This window comes from Tursiops truncatus, chromosome 1, assembly GCF_011762595.2.
Source record: "Tursiops truncatus isolate mTurTru1 chromosome 1, mTurTru1.mat.Y, whole genome shotgun sequence".
Classification (NCBI taxonomy): Eukaryota; Metazoa; Chordata; class Mammalia; order Artiodactyla; family Delphinidae; genus Tursiops; species Tursiops truncatus.
The window spans coordinates 169,163,161-169,186,429 of NC_047034.1; the positions used below are offsets into that span (position 1 = coordinate 169,163,161).

The 23,269-nt window shown below is 56.0% G+C and overlaps 2 protein-coding genes and 1 non-coding gene across 6 annotated transcripts in view; 2 read left to right on the forward strand and 1 right to left on the reverse strand.

Annotated features, from left to right (window-relative positions):
* CAPZB (capping actin protein of muscle Z-line subunit beta) overlaps positions 1 to 3,374 on the forward strand; it is a 136,603-nt gene extending 133,229 nt beyond the window's left edge. For all 3 annotated transcript variants that reach the window (XM_019918852.3, XM_033842182.2, XM_033842186.2), the window contains one exon: positions 2,527 to 3,374. Coding sequence is in view for 1 of the 3 variants with exons in the window: in XM_033842186.2 (XP_033698077.2) it covers positions 2,527 to 2,614 (88 nt within the window). In the remaining 2 variants the exon portion in view is untranslated. The remainder of the gene's footprint in view (positions 1 to 2,526) is intronic.
* SLC66A1 (solute carrier family 66 member 1) lies at positions 3,245 to 23,216 on the reverse strand. 2 transcript variants are annotated; one of them, XM_033842206.2, is made up of 8 exons: positions 23,149 to 23,216; positions 18,078 to 18,297; positions 13,315 to 13,444; positions 12,569 to 12,656; positions 11,590 to 11,732; positions 11,327 to 11,419; positions 10,555 to 10,740; positions 3,245 to 8,990 (listed from the first exon to the last, which is right to left on the reverse strand). In XM_033842206.2, exons 2-8 carry the CDS (start codon positions 18,239 to 18,241, stop codon positions 8,919 to 8,921), a joined length of 876 nt encoding a protein of 291 aa, XP_033698097.1. In that variant the 5' UTR covers positions 18,242 to 18,297; positions 23,149 to 23,216; the 3' UTR covers positions 3,245 to 8,918. The 2 variants fall into 2 exon arrangements, with proteins under 2 accessions (XP_033698097.1, XP_033698103.1); XM_033842212.2 differs by lacking the exons at positions 18,078 to 18,297; positions 23,149 to 23,216 and adding an exon at positions 17,850 to 18,052.
* On the forward strand, positions 18,797 to 18,869 carry TRNAK-UUU (transfer RNA lysine (anticodon UUU)). Its single transcript has one exon. It is a non-coding gene; the product is annotated as a tRNA-Lys (tRNA).
* Positions 23,217 to 23,269: the final 53 nt, after the last annotated feature.

The following is a 23,269-nucleotide window of genomic DNA, read 5'->3' on the forward strand; positions in this document are numbered from 1 at the left end:
TCGCCTGCGCCGCTCCCAGTGGCCTCCCGCTTGGCCGGTGGCTTTGGCAGCCTCTGCTGTGTGTGCAGCCGGGGCTTCGCCAGCTGTCCACCAAGGATCCCAGAAGCCAGATGAGCCCCCTTCTCTGTGGGAGATTGACTGGGGCTAGCCGACCTAAAAGGGGGCGGTGTATCGCCCTGAGTCTGAGGATGGAACACAGAGTGCGGCTGTAACCCCCGGGCCGGGCCTGGTACCCCCAAGACCGGGTGCCGCTGGAGCCGCCGGGACCGGCATAACCCTCTGCCCCTGGCGAGCTGCAGCTGTCCTCCTAAATGCCTTACGCCCATGGAGGGGCAGCAGTCTGGCTGTAGACGATGGCCAAGGACCATGACTTGAGCTAGTGACAGATACAGATGTGTGAAAGCAGTCAGCATCCCCGGAGAGGAGCAGGGAAACTGGTTTTAATAAGAGGCGTTTGGAAACCCAGCTGGGCAGGGCTGTAGGGCCTGGGCTTAGGGGCTTCTTCCCAGGCCCAGGGGCTGGACTCGGAGACCCTGACCCGGAAGAGGCCCAGTAGGGGGGACAGAGGTGGGGCGCCTGTGCAGCCAGGCGGAGCGGCTCTTCTGCAGCCGTGGGACCGCAGCACAGTCTGGTGTGTGTGTGTGCGTCAGGCCTGGGGCGTCTGTCAGCCTCCAGCCTCACGCTCGGACCGTTACACTCCCATCAGAGCATTAAGAAAGCCCCTTTTAAGGCGTTCCATATGGTGCAGTTTCCTCTCCAGCCCCTCAGCTTTTAGGGTGGGTCTAGAATCTTCTGGATCCCTCACCTCGGCTAGTCCTGTGGCCACCCACTGGAGGCTTTCTGACATAGATCCCCTGCAGCAGTGGGCAGCCTGGCACCTTCTGTCCAGGACAGGCCCTCCTTCCCACCTCCAGGCATTGGTTCCGAGCTGCTTGGCAGTGACCTTCCCGAGCTCCTTTCCCTAAACGAGGGTCCTGCTCCTTGCACCTCCAGCCGTTCCAAGCCTGACCTCCTGTTCCTTACCTGGTTCTAACTCTGGAAATTTCTCCTTTGGGGCGGTAGCGGGGGGCTGGGTACAGCCCAGGCCTGGCGTGCCCCTTCCCAGAAGAGCCAGCACCCAGTCGGGCCGGGGTGCCGTGGGAGCCATCACTCCGCCCACCGCATCCTCCCGCTGGGCAAGTTAGCCTCCCACTGGGAGCTTTCCAGAAGCCCGTGGTGGGCTGGCTGAGGTTTGCAGCCCGAGGGCCACCAGGGCCGGTGCCTGAGCCTTCCTTTGGCCGTCGCAGAGCAGAGCAGAGCAGAGCAAACGCTCAGAAAAGTGTATTCAGCGGCATCAACCAAAAATGTCAGCGTTTCTCGTGGGCACTTCTGTAGCTGCGCATAGACTCTTTCAAAGCCTCGTCTCTGCCGCCTCCTTCACCATCTCGAGGGCACTTCCCATGACGTTTCCAGGACTCAGTAGCCAGAATCCCACGTGGGATGCTCCTGCTTCATTGCATTTCACCCATATCCGGTGGGGGGGGATTATTTTTGGGTCTCTCCTTCCCATTCTGTTTCACGGCCGGTGCGTGTCAAGCGTGACATTCCCATGGCTCCACAGCATTCCTGCAAGGTAGCCTTCCACTCTTTCTTTCCACTGCTTTGAAACTGTTAGGAAGTTTATCAATAGTTTAGTAAGTTCCTGGCTAACCCAGACATCGAGGAAATCTGACAAAGTGATCATTAAGGTCATTGCCAGGAGCATTTCTCTGAGCCTCAGTTTCCTCTTCTGTAAATTGGGAGTAATGCTCAGACCCCTCCAGAATGCTTGTGAGAGTGAAGTGTGCCTGAGAAGCACTCTGTAAACCGTACAACCTCTACAAAGGTTAGCTGTCGTTCGCTCAGTCTAACCTGTGCGTAAGTGCACTCCCGTGAACATTTCCCCACAAATTCAGGATTTGACAGCAGCGACCCAGGGCCACTTACCTGTCCCCTCCTGCCTCTTGAAGTTCAGGCTGAGGGATTTTCTTGGCCAAGTTAACAGCTGATGGTGCCTTGCAGCCGAAGCCTAAAAGTGCCTGCCCGCAGGTGCTGCCCAGGCAGTGGGCTCAGACGTCCGAGGTGCCGGTTCCTAATGCTCGCCGGGGGGCCAGCCCTGCACCCCGTGCTTTGTAACGGGGTCCTTATCTCTCGGCCTCTGGCCTGAGTCCACAGCTGGGCTGAAGCACAGACGGTCTCTGCTGTGGCGTGCTTGGAGGCCCACTTCTGATTCAGGCTGACATTGGGATCTGTGCCCCAGAGTCCGGGTCATGCCCAGCCTGGTGCAGAGGTGGGCCGTGGCCTCCCCCGCGGGGCCGGCCTCGAGCTCTGGGCCCCTCTGCCCCCTCTGCACAGCTTGCAGCTCGCACTCCCAGAGGACGGGGAAGGGGGCACCCAGCCCAGTGACCCGGCCCCTCGCCCTGGACGCACCGGCAGGGCAGCCCTCGGCCCCTCGCCGCTGCACTCTTCCTGTTCAGCCTGCTAATGACAATTCTTCTCCCCGGACAGGTCTGTGCAGACTTTTGCAGACAAATCAAAACAAGAAGCTCTTAAGAACGACCTGGTGGAGGCTTTGAAGAGAAAGCAGCAGTGTTAAGCCTCTTCTTCCCAACTAACCGGACACGCTGCCGTGCGCTCACTAGATTCCTTTCTTAGAAACTCGTTTTCTGCTCCCTCCCTCGTCCCTTCCCTCCCCGCCCCAGGTCACACAACAACTTGCATCACCACTGCACAGCGCCATCTCTCCCTGAGAATAAACCCTATAAACACCCTTCTTGTCTCTGAGGCCTACTTCCCACCACATTTTGCTATCAAAACTCAGTATTTCCATAGAAACCATGTTTTCTGTTTGCCCCGCCCCCCCGTCTCTCCACCACCACCCATTTATAGGCATAAAATACACTGTCTGCCTCCCTTCCCTCCCACCCTTTTGTTACATTGGTGTAAAAAATGTAAAACAAAAAAATTTTATGAAATAACTGTGGTGTGTGAAAGATAGAAGAAAAACTGGAAATCTGATTCCACGTGTGTTTGGGAGTTGCTTGGGGTTGGGGGTTGGCGGGGACAGGGGACAGCTCTGGGAGAAAGGAGAGGTGGCCCTCAGCGTCGTCCCGCACGCCTGGCCCCTGTCCCGCGGAGACCACACGGTGGGGGGCGGGGACCTGCGGACCGTCCTGCTCTTCTGGCCAGGTGCTTTTCTGTCAATTTTTATGGAATGCAAAAGGAGTTTTTGTTTTATTTTGTTTTTTTGTAAAGCTTAAAAAAAATTCTACATCTTATACTTGAGCTTCCATACTTAAAAAAAAAAAGGAAAAAAAGAACAAAAAAATAAATAAAAAGAAACTGGGATGCAGTTAGCACTGGCCTTGTGTTCTTTCTTGCCTGCCTTGCTGTCCAAGCATGTGTGAGCTCGGCTGGGAGGGCTGACCCCAGTGGGGGCGTGGGGCCCACGTGGTGAGCGAGCAGGGGGTCCTTGCAGATCTCCAACGGCTTCTCTGGGCCCCTGCTCCGCGCAGACCCTGCCCCACCTGTCCTGAACAGCTGGGGCCATCCCATCATCAGGTGTGATGGGATGGGGGCTCTCCCCCACCTCCCCTTTCATTTCAGCAAACACCTGCTCTGCGCAGGCATGTCCACACTCGTCCCACGCCATCTTCACAGCCCTGGGTGACGTGGGCAAACAGGTTGGGGTTAACGTGCCCAAGGTCCCTCCGAGCTGTAGTCCGTGCTCTCCCGGCTGACACCAGGGCAGCTTGGCAGGGCAGTAGGGCCCACACCCCGGCGAAGCCCCTCTGGTTTGAGGTACCTGGGTCCCTGACACGCCTGTCCCCGAATCCTTGGGCCCAGCTCCTCTCTGCATGGTCTGATGAGAAAGTTCCCAGATGGGGCACATCTTTACTGAGTGCAGAGTACCACTGAGATAGAGACGGGGAACAGGAGAGACACCTGCGTGCAGTTCCTTTCAAGGACCTTCAGGTGGGTGAAGAAGATGAGGGAGGCGGACAGGTGAAGGCCGGAGCTCTGTCAGTGGACCCAGAGCCCTTCTCCAATGGAAATGACATCCTCGTGGTAGAGTGCTTGGCACAGATAAATGAGTTCATGTTTAGCAGGTGTTCGATCACGTGACCAAAATAACAATTGGAAGCCAGAAATTGTGACTGTGATGTATGCCAGGCCTGATCTTCCATCACCGGAAGAGCCATCACTGCTGTCTTTTGCTGCTAAGTCAGGCCAGTGAGCTTAGGGACACTGGGCCCTGAGACCGGGTTTCCTCAGTGAGGGGCAGCCAGACCCAAGTGGCAGAAGAGGAGTGTGTGCCCCTGGCTCGGGGCCACCTCCCAGCTCGTCCTTTCCCTGCTCTGTGGGACCCTACCCGCCCGAGGGGTGGCGCAGGCCTTGTGGACCTGTTCACGGCCCCTCTTGCTTCTCTGGTGCCACCCCCTCCCCGCAGCCTCGGTGCAGTGTGGCCACGGCTTTCCCTCATCCCCACCGGGTGACCCACAATAGGCCAGTTACGATGCTCTCTCTTGAGAGACTGATGCTGAAACAGTGCCATTTCATTCCCACCAGGAATGATTCCCGGAGCTGTAGTGCCTGTCCTGTCCTTCCAGACACCGATGGCTCACCTCTTAACCTTCCCTCCTGTGAGCCCACAGCCGGCCAAGAGCCTCTGCTGCATGCTTAGCAAGTGGGCTTCTGCTCCTGGCAACCAGTGAGCCCTAAAGAGGCTGGAAGAAAAAGGGCACCTGTGTCCAGCATCTGCTGAGCCAGTCACTGGGCCTGGGGGCGGCCTTTGCTCTGAAGCCTCAGAACAAGCAGAGGCAGACAGCCTGCTCCCACTGGGCTATGCGGCCTGGAACTAAGATCACACATGCCATGAGTGGCAAAAAAAAAAAAATCCCAGGTTCGCTAAGTAACCAAGGGGACCCTGGGCTGGGAGGGCCTGGGGCCGGGCACTGAGGATGGGTCTGTGGGCCAGTCCTTTGTAGATGCCACCTGCCTGCCCCCCACCTTGAGGTTTGGGGTGCCCCAGGCATTTTCATAGACGGCATCTCATTCAATAGCTAACACGTAGACAAATACCATATGCTGTCACTCATATGTGGAATCTAACTTTTAAAAAGATGCAAATGAACTTATTTACAAAACAGACAAAGATATCGAAAACAAACTTAACAGTTACCAAAGGGGAGGAATAAATCAGGAGCTTGGGGTGAACATACACATACTACTATACATAAGACAGATAACCAACAAGGACCTACTGTATAACACAGGGAACTCTATTCAGTGTTCTGTGATAACCTATATGAGAAAAGAATCTAAAAAAAGAATGTACATGTATAACAATCACTTTGCTGTACCCCTGAAACTAACACAACATTGTAAACCAACTATACTCCAATAAAATTAAAATTTTTTTTTAAAAAAATAGCTAAGGGACTTCCCTGGTGGCACAGTGGTTAGGAATCCGCCTGCCAATGCAGGGGACACGGGTTCAAGCCCTGGTCCGGGAAGATCCCACGTACCGCGGAGCAACTAAGCCTGTGCGCCACAACTACTGAGCCTGTGCTCTAGAGCCCGCGAGTCACAACTGCTGAGCCCACGTGCCACAACTACTGAAGCCCACACACCCAGAGCCCGTGCTCGTCAACAAGAGAGGCCGCCGCAATGAGAAGCCCACGCACCACAACGAAGAACAGCCCCCGTTCACCGCAACTAGAGAAAAGCCCACGTGCAGCAACAAAGACCCAACACAGCCAAATAAATAAATTAACTAAAAAATAAAAAAAAATTAAAAATAGCTGACATGTAAAGCCGCCAAGGCAGGGATCTTTGGGGGTGACTGGCCCAGCCTCCTGCTCCCCGTGTGGGTCCTGAGGGAGAAATCCTCCTGGACCAGTTACCAGGGCAACTGGTAAGTGCAGAGCCTGGGCCTGAAACCAAAATGCTAGGTCCACACTTCAGGCGAGAGGAAGGTTCTCATCCCTTCAGGCCACACCTAGAGGTGAAGGCCCTACCAACGCTTGCCTGCAGCCAGGGGAGAAAGGCAGTCCACCCAGGACCTTGCACCTCAGGGACCCCACCAGCCGGTAAGCACGGCCCAGTCCGGACAGTGGAATTGACTGATGGTCACACTGGCCCTTCCGCTCTTTGGGAGGAACACGGGGAGGGTCCCAGTACGGTGGACACGCTGATGAGCCTTCACCCGGCACGACAGGCTTGCACCTGTCCCGTTTACCCACTGCCACGACGTCCTCCATCAGGCAGGGCGTGCCAGTGTCTCCCCCATCGGACTGGGGCTTTCATGAGGAGGAAGGAACCACAGCTCTCGGCAGACTGGGTGGCGCCTGCCAGCAAGAGCCATCACCCCATCACCCCCACCAGGGCAGGGGCTGTGACAGCTCGTTCTTTCTTCCCCACCCAGCTCGAGCCCAGGCCCACACCTGGGTTCACACTGCCAAGCTGAGCCCCCAGGTCCTCAGGCCGGGAGGGCACCAGATCCTGGCTGCAAAGGGCACTGAGCCAGCTGGGCGGGCGTGGGCCCTGGGGGTGGGAGGCACCATTCAGAACAGTGGGGAGGGGGCCTGAGCACAGCAGGGTTGCGCCGCCCCCGAGGACAAGGGTGAGGCTGGATGGCACCCGGCCTGAAGCCCTGGACCCCCCGCCAAGGGCGGAGGCAGGGATGGGACTCCGAGGGCCGGGTGTGGGATGGCCCCCGCAGCTGAGGGACCTCATGTGGATAGAACAGCTGCCACTCGTAGCTGGGGGACCTTGGGGAAGCTGCTTAGTTCCTCAGAGCCTGTTTTCCCATCTGTCATGTGGCTGTGATGACTGCACCTGCGCCACCTACCGCAGTGGGGGTTGTGGGGACCGAGCGAGGGTACAGCCCAGCCCCGCCCCGCACACAGCAAGTGCTCAATAAACAGCTGCAGGCCAGGTGACACCCAGGGTTCTGCAGGCCCGCCCAGGACAGGGCTGAGGCGCTGCACCCCACTCGCCCCACTGCCCAACTGAACCTCAGAGGCGCCCCCCTCCCTGGCCTCCCCAGACTCCCATTCCCTCCTCCTCTTCCCCCAACCAAACCAGGTCGCCTGCTGTGAGCGCTGGTGGCTGGCCCTGCCCCCACCATCCTGTCCTCACTCCAGCCCCACCTTGGGAGCAGCCCTGACTCCCATCTCCAGGCCTTTGCACACACCCTTCCCTCTCTCTCAAGATTCCGCTCCCGGGCCACTCCTCCACGAAGCCTTCCCAGGTTGAGTCGCCTCATTCCTATGGCACTTTGTACCTTCTGGTTACAGTCCTTCCCTCTAGGGCCCGGCACCCATCTCCCCTCCTTGAGGGCAGGGACCAGAGCTGGTTCACCCCCATCCCAGACGCCCAGCACAGCGTGGGCCAGGGTGGAGAGGAGAGCTGCGCTTGGCACCAAACCGGGGCAGGCGTCCCCTCGCGGCCGAGGCTACAGCCCTGTGGCCGGGCTCCTTCCTTTCCCCACGGTTGGAAGAGGAAGATTCTAACAGAGAGGCTCACGCTGAGCCCCAGCTCCTCCCTACCAGCCTTAGCCGCACCTGGCACCACCCACCCTGATGGCTCCTGGGACCGGCTGTGTGGGGGAGCGGGGGGGGGGGGGGGGGGGGGGAGGTGAGACAGCAGGCCAGCAGGGAGGGGAGCTGGCCCCTCCGTCCTCAGGCATGCATGGGGTTGTGGCCAAGAAGAAAGTGGACTCAGGTTGGGGTCTGGGAGGCAAACTAAAGTTGGGGCACAGGAACTAGAGCTCGGGGCTAAGCCCTGCCCTCCTCTCCACCCTTCCCGCCTGCAACACTGGCACCTTCCCCATTTATCTTCTGACTGTCCTTCTGCCATGTCACCTCTTCCAGGAAGGTCTCCCTGATTTCCAGGGAGATCTGGTTGTCCTTCTCCTCCAACTAAAAATGATCAAAGCTAACCTTCAATGAGCTCCTTCTGCACGCCAGACTTCAGGGCTAACATCCATAAGCACACCATTTTATTTAATCCCTAGAAGGACATATAAAGTGGTAATACTGTCATCCCATTGCACAGATGAGGTAACTGTGGCACAGAGAAGTTGAGATGCAGAACCAAAGTCTGAACCTTAACTATTCCGCTTCTTGCTCAGCACCGCGGAGCAGGGATCCTGTTGGAGGAGTGTCTTTCTCACTGCTGTGGCCCCACCACCAGGTGTGGAGCCTGTCACAGAGAAGCAGGTTGAAGAAACTGCAGGCCCAAGAGGCTGGGCAGGGGCGGGCCAGCAGACACAGTCCCCTCTGGCCTGGCTCTCCCACATCCTGACCCCTTAGGCCCCCACCTGGGGCCTGTAGGTGGGACCCCAATCGCCATCCATCACCGTGCCCCAGAGCAGCGCAGAGCCCGGCACCGGGAAAGGAGCACCAGGACGGGCCTCACGGGGAGTACCGTTCACTAGGCCATCTGCAGTCGACGGTACAGTCCAGGGTGCACCAGGCTGAGCTGGGCTCCTCCCCAGGCGGTTGGGTGGGGGAAGCAGGCAGAATGAGGTAGGTGAGCTGAGGGGCAGCTGCACTGTCTTCTGAGAGGCGAGGTCTCGGCTGCAGGCCCTCCCTTCAGGCTCCAGGGACAGTTGCCTCAGACCCTGGCGGTGAATCCCAAGGCGGGGTGGGCTGGCCCTGGGGGCTGACCTGCTCCTGGAAGAGTCCGTCAGTCAGGGCTTCCGGAAGGGTCAGCTCACGAGGTTTCGGAGGTGTTGGGGGTAGGCGGTCGGGCCGGGAGTTCTAGGCACCCCTAGCTTCCTCCACGGCCCAGCCCAGGGTCAGCAGCACCGTCACTGCCCATACGTCTCCCTTCCTGAGTGTGGCATCTGCAGGTCCCTGTCATCCTGGGCTTGGCCTGGGTCTGGGTCCTGCTCAGCTGGGGAGGAGTGGCTGGCGCTCTGATGAGGTGGCGGCATCCCTGTATATCAGGAACTGTATGGAGATCTGAAGGAGTCAACGTCAAGGCCAAACGGAGCACAGCCTGCATTGGACCTGCCCCAGGGTGGCCTGTGGCCCCATCCAGAACTGCTGCCCTCTTCCCTCCCTGCAACTCGGCCAGGTGGGCAGGGTCAGCCATGGCCTCCTGGCCTCTGCTCTTGCTGCCTTCCCACCCCTCAACCGGCCAAACCCCATTTATCTGCCAAGTCCAGCGCTTGGGTCTTCCTCTCCAGGCAGCCTCCCCTGACCCCAGCCCCAGGATCTTGCCCTCCTCTCACCCTACAGCCCCCTGGGGGTTTCAGCAAGTGGCAGGGGCCATTTTGGGGCACTAGAGCTTAACATTCTTCATCTCTCATTGCACCCACCAGGAACTCCGCAAACGTCGAAACAAGGGCCCCGTTTATCTCCTCCCAAAGGAGATGCAAATAATGCCCTGCTCAGCCATCCAGCAAACATTTACTGAGCACTCACTGTGTGCTGGGTCCGCTGCTGGGTATTTCCAGACACCTTAGCTTATGTAATTGCCCCATGACCTTGGTGAGACAGCAAGATGAAGACATGGAAGCACAGAGAGGCTAACGGTTTGCTCTGTGTCACACAGGACACCGGGGAGCCAGGATTTGAACTCAAGTTTTTCCATCTCTAATTCACGTGTGTGTGTCTCCACATTGCAGCTTTCCTTCCTCCTGCCTGGATGGGCTGATTTATGCCCTGTTCCCCAGACCCTCTGCACAAGCTGTGCCAGGAACATCCCTCCCTCTCCTGTGCCTAACTTCTCCTTCAGGGCACAGTTTCAATGGCACTAGTGGAGGCCTCTGCTGAGCCTCTAAACCAGGACAGACAGGCCCCTGGTCACACACTCTTGCAGTTTTTCTCTGTGCTACTCAGTAGCACCACAATGAAGTAATTATTTATGATTACGCGTATCCTGTCTGCCTCCCCACTGAACTGTGAGCTTCTTGAAGGAAGGACCATTCTGTTCTTCCTCACAAATAGATCCGGTACCTGGAGGGGTGCCCAGCACATGGGAGGTTTGGCTCTTGGATGTACGGATGGATGGATGGATGGGTGGATGGGTGGATGGGTGGATGGAAGGATGGATGGATGGATGGATGGATAGAAGAATGGATGGATGGATGGATGGATGGATGGATGGATGGATGGATGGATGGAAGGATGGAAGGATGGATGGAAGGATGGATGGATGGATGGACGGACAGACGGATGGACAGAAGGATGGATGGATGGATGGACTGGATGGAAGGATGGATGGAAGGATGGATAGAAGGATGGGTGGATGGATGGATAGATGGATGGATGGATGGATGATGGATGGACTGGATGGATGGATGGATGGATGGATGGATGGATGGATGAAGAATGGATGGATGGATGGAGAGATGGATGGATGGATGGATGGATGGAAGGAAGGATGGATGGATGGATGGATGGATGGATGGATGGATGGAAGGAAGGATGGATGGATGGATGGATGGATGCTGAAGCCACGTACAGGCGGAGGCTGCTGTGGCCCCCCCGACCCCACCCACCCTCACACCCTGAAGGATACGATGGTGTCGAGCAGCAGGACGCCCAGGCTGCCCACGAGCCAGGGCAGGTGGTGCAGCACATAGCTGCCCTCGCTCTGGCCCACTTCAGGGTTTTTGAGCAGCACACTTAGCCCATACAGCGTGTTCCCCAGCATCACCAAGGCGAACAGCGAGTAGGAGATCCCCTGGGTCGACTTCCGCAGGAACTGGAAGCGAGGGGTGTAGGGTCAGAGACCTCAAACGGGCCTCTTGTCTCTCTGGACTGTAACTGTCCATGTGTCCGTCTGCCCTGTCACAACGCACATGCTCCGAGCAGACTGCACACGGTGTGACCAGTGTCGACACGGGCCTGCTGCCCAGATCAGCCCTTTCCAGGGCCTGACTCCTCATCCCCGTTCCAACGTCATCTCCCAGGCCACCCTGCCCAGGTCGCAAGAGACTAGGGCTGCCCCACCCTGCTCGCCCCAAGGTGCCTGCTCCCCAGCCCTACGCTGACTCACTGCCCAGCAAGGCTCCCCCATCTCTGGTTCCCCACCTTCTCCTCTGCTCTCAGCCCCTCGCTCTCACCTGACCTCCGACCTCCCTGGGACACATGCAGGTCACATGTACCCCTGGATGGCAGGCATCTCATGCCCATTTCCAGAGGCAGAAACTGAGGCTTGGAGAAGTGGATTCAGTCACCCAAGCCAACAGTGAGTGTGGACCAGACCTGCTGCTACTCCCTAACCCAGGGGCCCGAGCTGCCAGCCGGCTCCTCTTCCCGTGGCCCCAGTGCCCCTGCCCACGGCTCACATTGGTGCGGATCTGAGGCAGCCGGGAGAGCAGGTACAGCATGCTGGACACGGAGCCGATTACGAAGCCAATGATTTCCTGCTGCGTGAAGGGCTGAGAGGGCAGAGTGGAGTGCTCAGTGCTCAGCAGGGGCTGGGGTGCAGACTGAGAGCCCCAACTCCCTCCTTGAGGGCAATTCCCCTGACCTCGTGGTCATGCAGGGGCGGGCCCTCGGGGTGAGCCAGACCCCCACCCTGCTCTACTCTCGCGTGCCCACACCTCACCTTATTGCCCGGCTCCACAGACAAGAGCGTCCGCCCCCGGAAGACCTCCCTGGGGGCAGCCACCAAGCCAGCGCTGCTCAGCAGTGGGGCGGTACACGCCACCCCCAAGATGAACAACAGCACAGAATTGATGGGGGCAGACCCTGGACATGAGGCAGGAGGGAAGTTGAGATTAGGGATCTGAGTGGCAGCAGACAGACTGGGCTTTGAGTCCTGGCCTTGTCCCTCAGTGGCTGTGTGACCTTGGGCAAGTGACCTAACCTCTCTGAGCTTTTATTCCTCATCTGTAGAATGGGTATAATGAGAGTACCCTTCTCCTAAGGTTGTAAAGGTAAACTGATGAGGGCAGTGGGGGCAGGAAGGGAATTATGGAGCGTGGAAATGCTGAGACAGCCCCACCCCCAGGTGCCTGGATCATTTCTTGTACAGCCCTGGATCTGCCCCTTCTGAATCCTGTGTGCCGTGTCCTTGTTTCCTCAGCTCCAAGCCCAGGGCCCGGCACTGAGGAGCAGCTGAAGCCATGTTTGTTGAATGAGAGAACTTAAGTGAAGGGGACTCCCTGTGGTCCTGCCCGGATGTGCTCACTGCCCTCTATCTCGGCTCATCAGGTGATCAGGGCCCCAGCTTTCAGATAAGGCCCGGAGGAAGCCCTTTTTTTTTTTTTTTTTTTTTTTTTTTTTTTTGCGGCACGCGGGCCTCTCACTGCTGTGGCCTCTCCCGTTGCGGAGCACAGGCTCCGGACGCGCAGGCTCAGTGGCCATGGCTCGCGGGTCCAGCCGCTCCGCGGCATGTGGGATCCTCCCGGACCGGGGCACGAACCCACGTCCCCTGCATCGGCAGGCGGACTCTCAACCACTGCGCCACCAGGGAAGCCCCCGAGGAAGCCTTTTTGAGGTTTGGTTTATCACCAGCAATGGGAAACCTTCCTCCTCCCAAGCTTCCAGGCCTCCTGGCTGCCCTCAGGGATCCCAGTACTCACACAGAGAGGGGCGTTTCTTAAACTTGTAATGAAAGTACAGCGACAGCATCAGCACGTCGGCTAAGACGTAATACACGGCTGTGTAAGTCTGCAAGAGAAGAGGGGGCCCAGGGCGCTGGCTGCAGTCCCCGGCTCAGGGACCACACCCCAGCACCCGGGCAGCTCTGCCCCATCCCAGCTGGGTGACCCTGAGCAAGTTGCTTCACCTCCTGGAGCTTCTGTTTGCTCATCTAGAAAGGAGGGGATCACAGTTCCCACCTGGCAGAGCTAGAAAGCAGGTAGGCAAGGGCCTGGCAGGTGCCCGCCTGGGTAGACAGAGGAAACCGTGGCTAGCATGACCAGGCAGGACAAAATGGGACTCAGAGGTTAAGTGGAGGCTACCATTTGGCCTGATACAGGGGCGATTTACAGCCCCCCTTGGGAAGACAATAGATTCCTGATTTTGAGTCCCAGCTCCACCCAGCCACAGAAGAATGATAGCACCTGGGCCTCCCAAGGGAAAACCTTCCTCCTCCAGGGCCCCATGCCCTGAAAGCTCAGTCAGGATCTCAGCACCTCAGAGGTCAAAGACCCCAGCCATCCTGTGGTTTGATGTGCTCATTTTGTAGATGGGGGAACTGAGGCCCACAGCCCATTGTCACACTGTGCGGCAGGCAGAGGGCTCTCTCTATAGCACGGGGCCCTCGCAAGATGGAAGCCTCTGCAGACTGTCCCTGGCAGCCCACCCAGCCCGGGGACCAGCCCACCTGCAGGGGCAGCTGGTCAGCAAGGAAGGAGCCAATGAGATTGCAGGAGTCTCCGCCGATCCAGCCCAGGAGGAACCACAGGGACAGGGCCTGGTCCATGTTGCCCATCTTGCAGGCCTTGATGTACTGGCTGTGGCGGAGGAGGGAGACGTGTGCTCAGGGGCCGACGGCTGTGATACCGCGTGGAGGGTAAACATGGGAAGAGCCAACACGGAATAGCGGGGCCGGGGCGGTGTCTGCACAGGGGGTCGCCTGGGAGCTGATCCTTCCCGCAGGTGGGATCCTCATGGGCCTTTCTTTGCCCTTTGGGGATTCTTACCAGGGGATCCCTTCCAAGCCAGGAGCTCTATGGGACATGCATCTTTCCAGAGAGGGCCATTGCACGATAGATTCTCCTCCACAGCAGCCTCCTGGTGGGGACCTGGGGCCTTTACAGGGCCCTGATGTTTTGTGTCAGACCCTGAGAACCACTTCATAGGGACCCTGGGTTCTCTCTTCTATGGAGGAGCGGGAGGGGGGTTGGTGTTTGGAAGGAAGGAGGATGGTGGTTGCCCTACAGCCGAGGCCTGGGCGATGCCCTGTCTCCAGGGGAGATGGATGATAATACGGGCCTGTTATCTTCAAAGGGCAACAGAGAAGCCTCGGGCTGTGGCTCCCAGAGCTCTGATTACAACGCCATGGGGTCAAGTCTCGATGGGCCTCTTTGGGGATGGAAAAGTCAGGGAAGCAGGATTCACACTCAGACCCTGAGGTTCCAGGCTTGCTCTGAGTCATTCCACAACGGCCATCTGCTGCTTACATTTCTCTTTAATCATCTGCATGTATTTAAATTAGTAAAAGGTAACTAAACAGCACCTCACCCCACCTTCCACCCAAGACAGAAGCTAGGAAAGCTAGGCCTGGCCCTGGCTCTTCACGGTCATCCTTCCACCTCCATCTCCTGCTGACCCCGCCCCCAGCTCTTTAGGTCTCCCACCCAAGCCTGTGTTCCTTGTTTCCAACTCCCTCCTCCAACAGGGGACACTCCGACCCCCACCACCTCTTCACCGGGACTGCCTTCTCTTCCTCCAAACTCTGCCTCAGCAGATGGCTCACCCAGTCCCTCCTCTGTATCTTTCAGGAAATATCAGTTCCTCCTCAGGGCCTTCCTAGAAGGGAGCTCTGCCAGCATTGGTCAGTTCCTCCTGGACTCAAGCTTCCTGAGGGAAGGGACAGTGCCCAGCATGGGGCTGGCCTGGAGAGGCCCTTCAGGTTTACCCCGTGGCCCTGCCCTTCCAGGATACTGTGACTTGAAGGGTCTCCATAAATTTCAGGGAAAGTGATTTTGTCACACTCAGGAAAGGCCGAGTCCTAAGGAGAAGCAGGAAGGTGGCTGCCCTCCCTGCCATCACCTGGGGCTCCTCCCAGACCTCTGACACCCCCTCCCTGGTTAATCAGCCAGGCTCCGGCAGGGCTGGCACTATGCCCTGGTGGAAAGGGGAGGCCTCAGCCGGCTCCACCAGCTCCTCGTGCTTCTGGGGGAGCTCTCACCCCAAGATGGGGAGTCTCTCTCCCTTGGCCTCCACCCATCACCCAAACCTGTCTGCTTTGCCTGCTAAGGGCCACCTATCCAATCCCCCAGACATCATTGCTTGCTGGATGCCTTACACAGCCTCCCTGCCTCCAGTCTCTCCCCCGTCCCTCCAGTTCTCCTTCCCTAACAGAAGGTCTACAAAGGCAAGGATGGGGTCAGTTTTGCTTACTTCTGCCACATCTAGTATGGCAGCTGGGACAAGATGAGTCAGTAAAAATGTCAAGCCCTATTGATGAGGTAAGGGTAGTCTTTTTTTTTTTTTTTTTTTTTTGGCCGCTGCACGGCTTGTGGGATCTTAGTTCCCCAACCAGGGATTGAACCTGGGCCCTCAGCAGTGACAGCACAGAGTCCTAACCATAGGACTGCCAGGGAATTCCCAATGGTAGTCTTTTTAACACATGGTACTGGGACAACCGGGTACCACATGCAAAAGAACGAGGTTGGATCCCTACCTCACACCCTATACAAAATACAACTCAAGCTGAGTCAAAGCTCTACATGTGAGAGCTAATTTGTGATACTGTGATTTACAATAAGAAATATATATATTTGGTCTTCTTCCCTGTTCCCTGCACAGAGCTCTCCTAAGAATGTCCTAAGGGGTGAGAGAGAGAGAAAGAGAGAAAAAAAGGTGTCTTTTGTAATGTTAATAAGGTGACTTTTGGAAAGCCCTTAGGCCACCTGACGATAAGGACTCATTGCCAGGGGAACCAACAGTAAGATTAGAAGGTTGGGACATTTGGTGTCAGGGGCCCCTGTCCCACCCCCCTCACCCACCTCAGGGGAGGAGAGAGGCTCGAGATTGAGCCCAATCGCTAATGGCCAATGACTGTGTAATGAAGCCTCCATAAAAATCATTCCTCTGAGTTCTGGGAGCTGCTCTAGCAAACTAATCAAACCTGAGGCGGGGTCGGAGGAATCTCCATCTACAGCTGGAGGCCAGAAGCACAAATGACAACCTGGACCTGTGACTGGTCTCAGAAGCGGGGAGGAGGGAGCACTCTTGTGGGACTTGTAGGACGGGGCCCCTAACCTGTGGGATCTGAGGCTGTCTCAGGTGTAGACAGTGTAAGAATTGAGTTGATTGCTTGATGGTGTGGCAAAAAAACACATCAGAATTGGTGTCAGACTTGGATAAATCTATATAAAACTCTTAGAAGATAAGGGTGAATCTTTGTTACCTGGATTAAGCTATCCTTTCTAGACATGATAGCAAAAGCACAAGTAACAAAAGAAAAAAACACGTAAATTGGACATCATCAAGGGACTTCCCTGGCGGTCCAGTGGTTAAGACTCCGAGCTCCCATGCAGGGGGCTCAGGTTCGATCCCTGCTCGGGGAACTAAGATCCCACATGCTGCACGGAGCGGCCAAAAAAAAAAAAATTGGACATCAACAAATTTTTGAATTTTTGTGCTTCAAGCGACACCATCGAGAAAGTGAAAAGACAACCCACTGAATGGGAGAAAATATTTGCAAAATATATCTAGAATATATAAAGAACTCTTATAACTCAACAGCAAAAAGATAAATAATCCAATTGAAAAATGGGCAAAGAACCTAAATAGACCTTTTTCCAAAGAGAATATAATTTGGCCAATAAGCGGGTGGAAAGCTACTTAATATCACCAGCCAACAAGGAAATACAAATGAGAACTATGAGATACCACTTCACACTCACTAGGATGGTATAATAAAAAAGACAGAAAATAACAAGTGTTGATGGGGATTTAGAGAAATTGGAACCTTCATGCGCTGCTGGTGGGAATATAAAATGGTCCAACTGCTTTGGAAAACAGTCTGGCAGTTCCTCAAAAGATTAAACACAGAGTTACCATGTGACCCGGCAATTCCACCCCTTAGGTATATACCCAAGAGAAGTAAACACACATGTCCCCACTAAAACTTGTACATGAACATACATAGCAGCCTTAATCACACTGGCCAAAAGGTAGAAACCACCCAAATGTCCATCAATGAACGAATGAATAAACAAAAGGTACACACATACAACGAAAACTACTATTCGGATGTAAAAAAAGAATGAAGTATTGACACTAGCTACGTGTGACGTGGATGAACCTTGAAGATGTTATGCTAAGTGAAAGAAGCCAGTCACAGAAGGCCACATACTGTATGATCCATTGATATGAAATGTCCAAAACAGGCAAATCTACAGACAGAAAGCAGATTGGTGGTTGGGGCCAGGAGATTTAGAGGGAAACGAGGAACGACTCATTTCTTTCTGGGTTTCTTTTTAAGGTGACAAAAATGTTCTAAAACTGATTGCGCCAATGCTTACACAACTCTGTGCATATACTAAAACCCTGGACTTGTACATTTAAATGGGCTAACTCAGTGGCATAGGAATTATCTCTCAATTAAACTGTTATCTTTCTCCCTCAGGAGAAACAGCATAAGATTTCCTAACAGTGGAGAATGCCCTTACATTACAGGGCCCTGGATGACCTCTTTGACCTCACCTCTCCTCTTCGGCGCCCCCTCTGCCCAGCCATAGGACTGAGCGTACGGTGTGTAAAGGCCATCCTCATAGCAACCCTGTGAGGTAGGGAACAACAGTCCCATTTTACAGATGAGAAAACTGAGGCGCAGAGCAGTGAAGGGACTTGCCCAGGTCACAGTGTGTCCACGTTCCCTAATCACAGCAGTGGCCCTGCTGTTTTGTAATCACTGCTTGTCCTCCACCAGACTGTCACAGAACAAAGGCCAAGTTCGATGCACCCCAGCCCTCCCACTCCTCCGCCTCCTCTCTGACTAGCTGTGCAATTCACAGCAAGTTAGTTCACCTCTCTGGGTTTCTATTTCCTCGTAAAGAAGCGATACAGACTGTCTCTATTTCACAGGGTGGTTATGAGGATTAAATAGGGTAAAGACATGTCAAGTGCTTAGAAATGAGCTAGGTACACAGTGGGCACTCACTGAACAGGTGTTATTATTATTACCTCTGTGTCAGCATGGTCCAGCTCAAGGCGGGGCCTAGAGTGAGGTTCGCTGTAGGGCCCTCCAGGGCGGGCTGGAAGTCGTCAGTGGAGGTGGGAGAGGGAGCACACTTGGCCTTGAGTCTGGAGAGGCCCAACGCCAGCCAGCGAGCCCCTCTTCGGTGCAGCCCCAGGAGCACTTGCCCCACCCGTGCAACCCAGCCCTGGCCCCACCACCCTGATGCTACTCACGGGAGGGTGGACGCAGCAAAGCAGAGAATGGAGATCAAGCCCAGGCCCACGCTGGCCTTGTCCCAGACATCCCAGGCACACTCGCCAAACACGTCCCATATCCACTGGCTGGAGCCATTGGGGCAGCTGGAGAAGTTGCTGGAGCCCAGCTTCCTCCAGACCATGGCTTCGGAGGGAGGGAGGGAGGGAGGGAGCCGGTGTGCTGAGGCAGGCGACAGCTCTACAGGGAACAAGACAGGGGCCTTCAGCCTTGGGAGGTCTGGGTCCTAGTCATGGTCCCGCCACTTTGAGCCCATTCCAGCCTTATCACCCAACATGGACTGAGCCCCTGAACCAGAGAACACGATCAGTACAGAGATCAAAGTAACCACATATGCAGGGAGGGCACTGGATGTGTGGTCAGAGACAGGTGCATTCGAATCCCCATTCTGCCTGTTAACGCCTCGACTTTGGGCAAGTGACTCAGCCTTGCTGTGCCTCAGTGTCCTCATCTGCAAGATGGGGCGATAACAGTGCCTCCCCCATACAGCTGTGAGGGTTCAATGAGTCCATAAATCTAGTGTAGAGAACTGAGCCCTCAAACAATGCCACCTTTGTTCCAACTCCTGAACATTTCGATTGTTTCCAATCTCTTCTTCTTGCAAATCACGCTGTGAGGGTCTGCTGAGACCAGGCCCACTAAGTACACCCTCTCATTTAAACTACGGCTGTCCTGGGAATCCCCTGGTGGTCCAGTGGTTAGGACTCAGCACTTTTACTGCTGGGGCCTGGGTTCAATCCCTGGTCAGGGAACTAAGATCTCACAAGCTGCACCACTCGGCCAAAAAAAAAAAAAAAGTACGGCTGTGCCCTAGTACATTGGTCAGATGAGGCAAGTGGTGAAGAAGGAGCAGGTGAGTTGCACACATGGCTGGGATTCAAGCTTGGCGTGCTCAAGCCGCATTCTCCCAGCAGCTCGCATGTGTAGGACGCCTGCTGGCAAAGAGTCCGGAGCCACCTCCCCATTCTCACCCGACAAAGCCAGGAGCTGGCTGGTTGCGGGGCAGGCAGCGAAGTCCCCAGCTGGTGTCCTAGAGCAGTCACAGCCTGTGTGACAGTCCCAGAGGAGGAAGAGGAAGTGGGGTTGCTGGGCAGAATCATCACAGCCCCTGAGAGCTGAGCACTTTACCAGCTCTGTGCTAAGCACCTTACGTAGGCCTTTCTGCATTTTGCTGCACATCAACTCTATGAAGTGGGGGCTACTGATATGTCTGCGTGGACCCGGGGAGGTGACTTGCCAGGGCCACCCAAGCAGGAAGCACTCAGAGCCACCATGCTTCTGCCCCTGGGAACGGCGGCACCTTCCTGTGGTCTGCAGGGCTGCCCAGGGTCTCACGCAGCCAGAAGACAGGCTTCCCCTTTTCTCACTGCGCTCAGAGGGGCTTTCCTCACCTGGGATGAGGCTCTCTCCAGCCACCTTCAGTTTCTGCTTGTGTCAAAAGACCCAGGATCCTCGTAAAGCAATGCCCCACAGACAATGCCATAGACCAAACGTTCATGTCCCTCCTGTCCTGTTGAAATCTAACCCCCGATGTGATGGTATTTTTGAGGTGGGGCCTTTGGGGAGTATTTAGGTCATGAAGGCAGAGCCCTCATGAATGGGATTAGTGCCCTTATAGAAAAGACCCCAGAGAGCTCCCTCGCCCCTTCTGCCAGGTGAGGACATATCGAGAAGACAGCCATCTATGAACTAGGAAGTGGACCCTCAGCAGACGTTGAATCTACTAGCACCCTGAACTTGGACTTCCCAGCCTCCAGAACTGTGAGAAATCAGTTTGTTTCTAAGCCATCCAGACAAATGGTATTTTGTTACATTGGCCCGAATGGGCTGAGACACCCTGGCTGGACCCTTGGAACTGCTGAGGCCATAGCGACCTGGGAGCGTCAGGCAGGGAAAGGAAGCGAGTCAGCTGCTTTTCTTAGGAAGCTCTAGGCTCTCAGCTCTAACGCGACTCAACAGCGAGCCCCAGAGCTGGGGGCAAGGGCACCCCAGGTCACTGCCTGCCTGGTTCACTGCAGTCCCTCCGGGGCCCTGCAAAGGGGGGCTGAAGGTCTCTTCCTGTACCTTGGTGACCACCCCCCCTTGACCTTCAGCACAGCTGATGTTGGAGCCATTTATCTGCCGTCCTGCCACCAGCAGCTGCAAGGCCACCCCAGGTTAGCACGCAGTCCAGGTAGGAGCTGGGTTTTTGTGGTGCCTCAGGCATTTCAAATCAAGTCCTTTTGTTCCCCAGCCACCCCTCCAGTGGACCACTTCCCCAAGCCTCCTCCTGTAGAGCCTCAACACACCACGGCAGGTCATCACAGTAGTATACTGCCATCCTCATTAACTTCTCTGTGAGGGGAACACTGTCCGCTCCCTCCTTGGGGTTGTTGTATAGATAAAATGCACATAAAGCTCTTAGCCCAGGGCCTGACACAATGGTAGTGACTAAGAATGAGAGACCAGTATCTCAAGCACCCTGAGGTCACTCTCACTTCCTCTCTTCACCAGGCTAGGGAAGAAAGAAAGTGGACACACGCCCAGTGAAGGAGGGATGGGTGTCTTGGGGGATGTACCATGGCTCATAGGGCCCAGGGCGCAGGGCCCTGGGTGGGTGGTCCCCTGTCCATGCACGGGGTCCATGTGCAGCTCGGGGCTCAGGATACTTTGAGACACGCCTGAGCCCTGAACAGAAGACACTTTCCTCTGAGGGCCACTGTGCACAGAGCCTGTCACCCGTGGGTTCTGACCCAAGTAGGAAGCCAGCCTGGGCCCAGGCCTGGCTTCTGAGACCAAGCCCACCTCCTAGTCCAACAGCACTGAGCAAATGGATGGCCAGGGTTGCAACAAAGGTTGACCAGGTCTGTAGGTGTGACAAGGACCACAACAGGGGTGCCTTGTGGTTTTTGTTTTTTTTAATTGAAGTATATAGTTGATTCAGGGGTGCCTTGTTATCATGGAGGGCACATGTTTGAAATTCAGGATCAGTGTGTCAGAGCTGGGGATCAAGGACCTTGGGTTTAAGAAGCTCCCCCAGCGTATTCTGACCACATGTATTCTGTGCACATGAGCACACTTTAAGAAAGGCGGAGGGGGCTTCCCTGGTGGCGCAGTGGTTGAAAGTCCACCTGCCGATGCAGGGGACACGGGTTCGTGCCCCAGTCCGGGAAAATCCCACATGCCGCAGAACGGCTGGGCCCGTGAGCCATGGCCGCTGGGCCTGCGCGTCCGGAGCCTGTGCTCCACAGCAGGAGAGGCCACAACAGTGAGAGGCCCGCGTACCGCAAAAAAAAAAGAAAGGCGGAGGGACTTTCCTGGTGGTCCAGTGGCTAAGACTCCACACTCCCAATGCAAGGGGCCCGGGTTCGATCCCTGATCAGGGAACTAGATCCTGCATGCCACAACTTAGAGCCCACATGCCGCAACGAAGACCTGATGCAGCCAAATAAATAAATAAATATTAAAAAAGAAAAGAAAAGAAAAGAAAGGCAGCCCTGGAAATGGCATCCGCTGCCGCTGCCATGTAACTCGTCCAGATCCCAAGCTGAGTCACAGAGCTGCTCCCCACTGAAGCTGCCCAAGTGGCCACCTTTATCTACCAGGTAAGTCCAAATGCCTTGAGACTGAGCCCCAGGGTGCTCCAAGAACTGCCCTCCCCCCATCTCCTGTCCCTCCCTCTAGGCCTTCAGACGGTCATTCCCAGGTCTCCTGACTTCTGTCCATGCCATCTCTTCCCCTAGGCTGGGCCTTTTCATCCTAGACGGCATAGTAAAGAGAAACTAAGACCCAGTTCTAAATTGCCGTCTCAGTTTAGAAGGTCCTCACAGGAGCTGGCGGGAAAACACCTGTCCCCTCTTCCCTTAACTCCTCCACAAACCCGAAGAATGTTCATCACATTCCTCAGCCACTGCTGCCCTTTAAGCCCACTCCTGTCCCTTCACCCTAGTTGTAAACTTATTCTTAGGCCCCGGACACACCAGGTGCACAGTAAAGGTTCAAAAAACAGCAAGACAGACACGGAGAGGGGGGAGAGGGAGAGAGAAAGGAAGGAAAAGAAGGTAGGAAGGGAGAGAGAGAGAGAGAGAAACAAAGAAAGGAAGGGAGAATGGGAGACCTAATTGTGAGCTTGGATGGCCTAGGGTTGAGGAGAAAGCACTCTGGAACTGACCTGCCTAATGCCTACTAGTAATGAATTCTCGGTCAAGTGCCTGAGCCTCAGAGTTCCACCCTGTAAAACAAGGGAATGATGCAAGTATCCACCTGCTAGGCTAACGGCAGAGTTAAATGAGAGAATCCAGGCTGAGGGATTAGAATGGTGCCTGGCACAGGTTAAACCCTCAGTAGAATAACCGGGAACGGCTATTATTCTGTTCTGTCTAGAGCTCTCTCCCCTCCCCCCACAGGGTTCCTGGCAAACAGCAGGCTTCAGGAAGCCTTGAAAAGACAAGACTGCGTCAGTCCTCATACTTCCAAACACAGACTCCCCATGTACACACCTGGAAACCTGTCCTAGGCATGGAGTGGGAGGGGACAATCTGGGCTCCCTGCAGAATTGGGGAGCACCTGAGGGGAGAAGCATCCCGCCTTGGGGCTACCACCCACTCCAGCCCTCCAGGTCCTCGGTCACAACTCCCTCCTAGTGACTCAGCCGAGCACCGGCCGCCTGTTTGGCGGGGATAATAACAGGGCAGCCGCTGGGGTCGGCGCTTATTCGCCGCGAAACCCCCCTCTGGCCCGCCCTGGGGAAAACAAAGTCGTCAGAAACGCAGGGGCCCGTCGGCCGAGAACAAGAGGTGAAAAAGGAACCCAGACCCCAGGCCCTAGGTCAGAGTGGCCCGAGGGGTCATGCTGGTCGCCCTTGAGGAGGGGGCCCTGGGCCCCCGCCGAGGGCCTCCCAATCCCAGCCCAGAGCCTCGCTCCAAGATCTCGCGCCCCGAGGTGGGGGCAGTAGCCCCAGGACCATCCAGGGGCTGGAGGAGGGTGTTGGAAAGATGTAGCAGGGAAGGCCCAGAGTCCCGAACCGCAGCCCCAGCCTCAAATTCGGCTTACCAAGTCTAGAGCCTCCCCGCCGCCCGGCTTCTGGGTTCTCCAGCTCCTGCCTTCATCAGCTGACCAGAAACCCCGCCCCGCCCCGCCCCGCCCCGCCCCGCCCCGGAGCTGCGCGGCTCCG

What these genes read in the sequence shown, in the direction of transcription:
- SLC66A1 (XM_033842206.2), bottom strand. Translation starts at nt 18,241, where the DNA reads ATGGTCTGGAGGAAGCTGGGCTCCAGCAACTTCTCCAGCTGCCCCAAT. An exon ending in TTTGCTGCGTCCACCCTCCC is followed by an intron (nt 13,445 to 18,077) that starts GTGAGTAGCATC and finishes CCTCCGCCACAG; the next exon opens with CCAGTACATCAAGGCCTGCA. An exon ending in CTGTGGAGCCGGGCAATAAG is followed by an intron (nt 11,420 to 11,589) that starts GTGAGGTGTGGG and finishes CTGCCCTCTCAG; the next exon opens with CCCTTCACGCAGCAGGAAAT.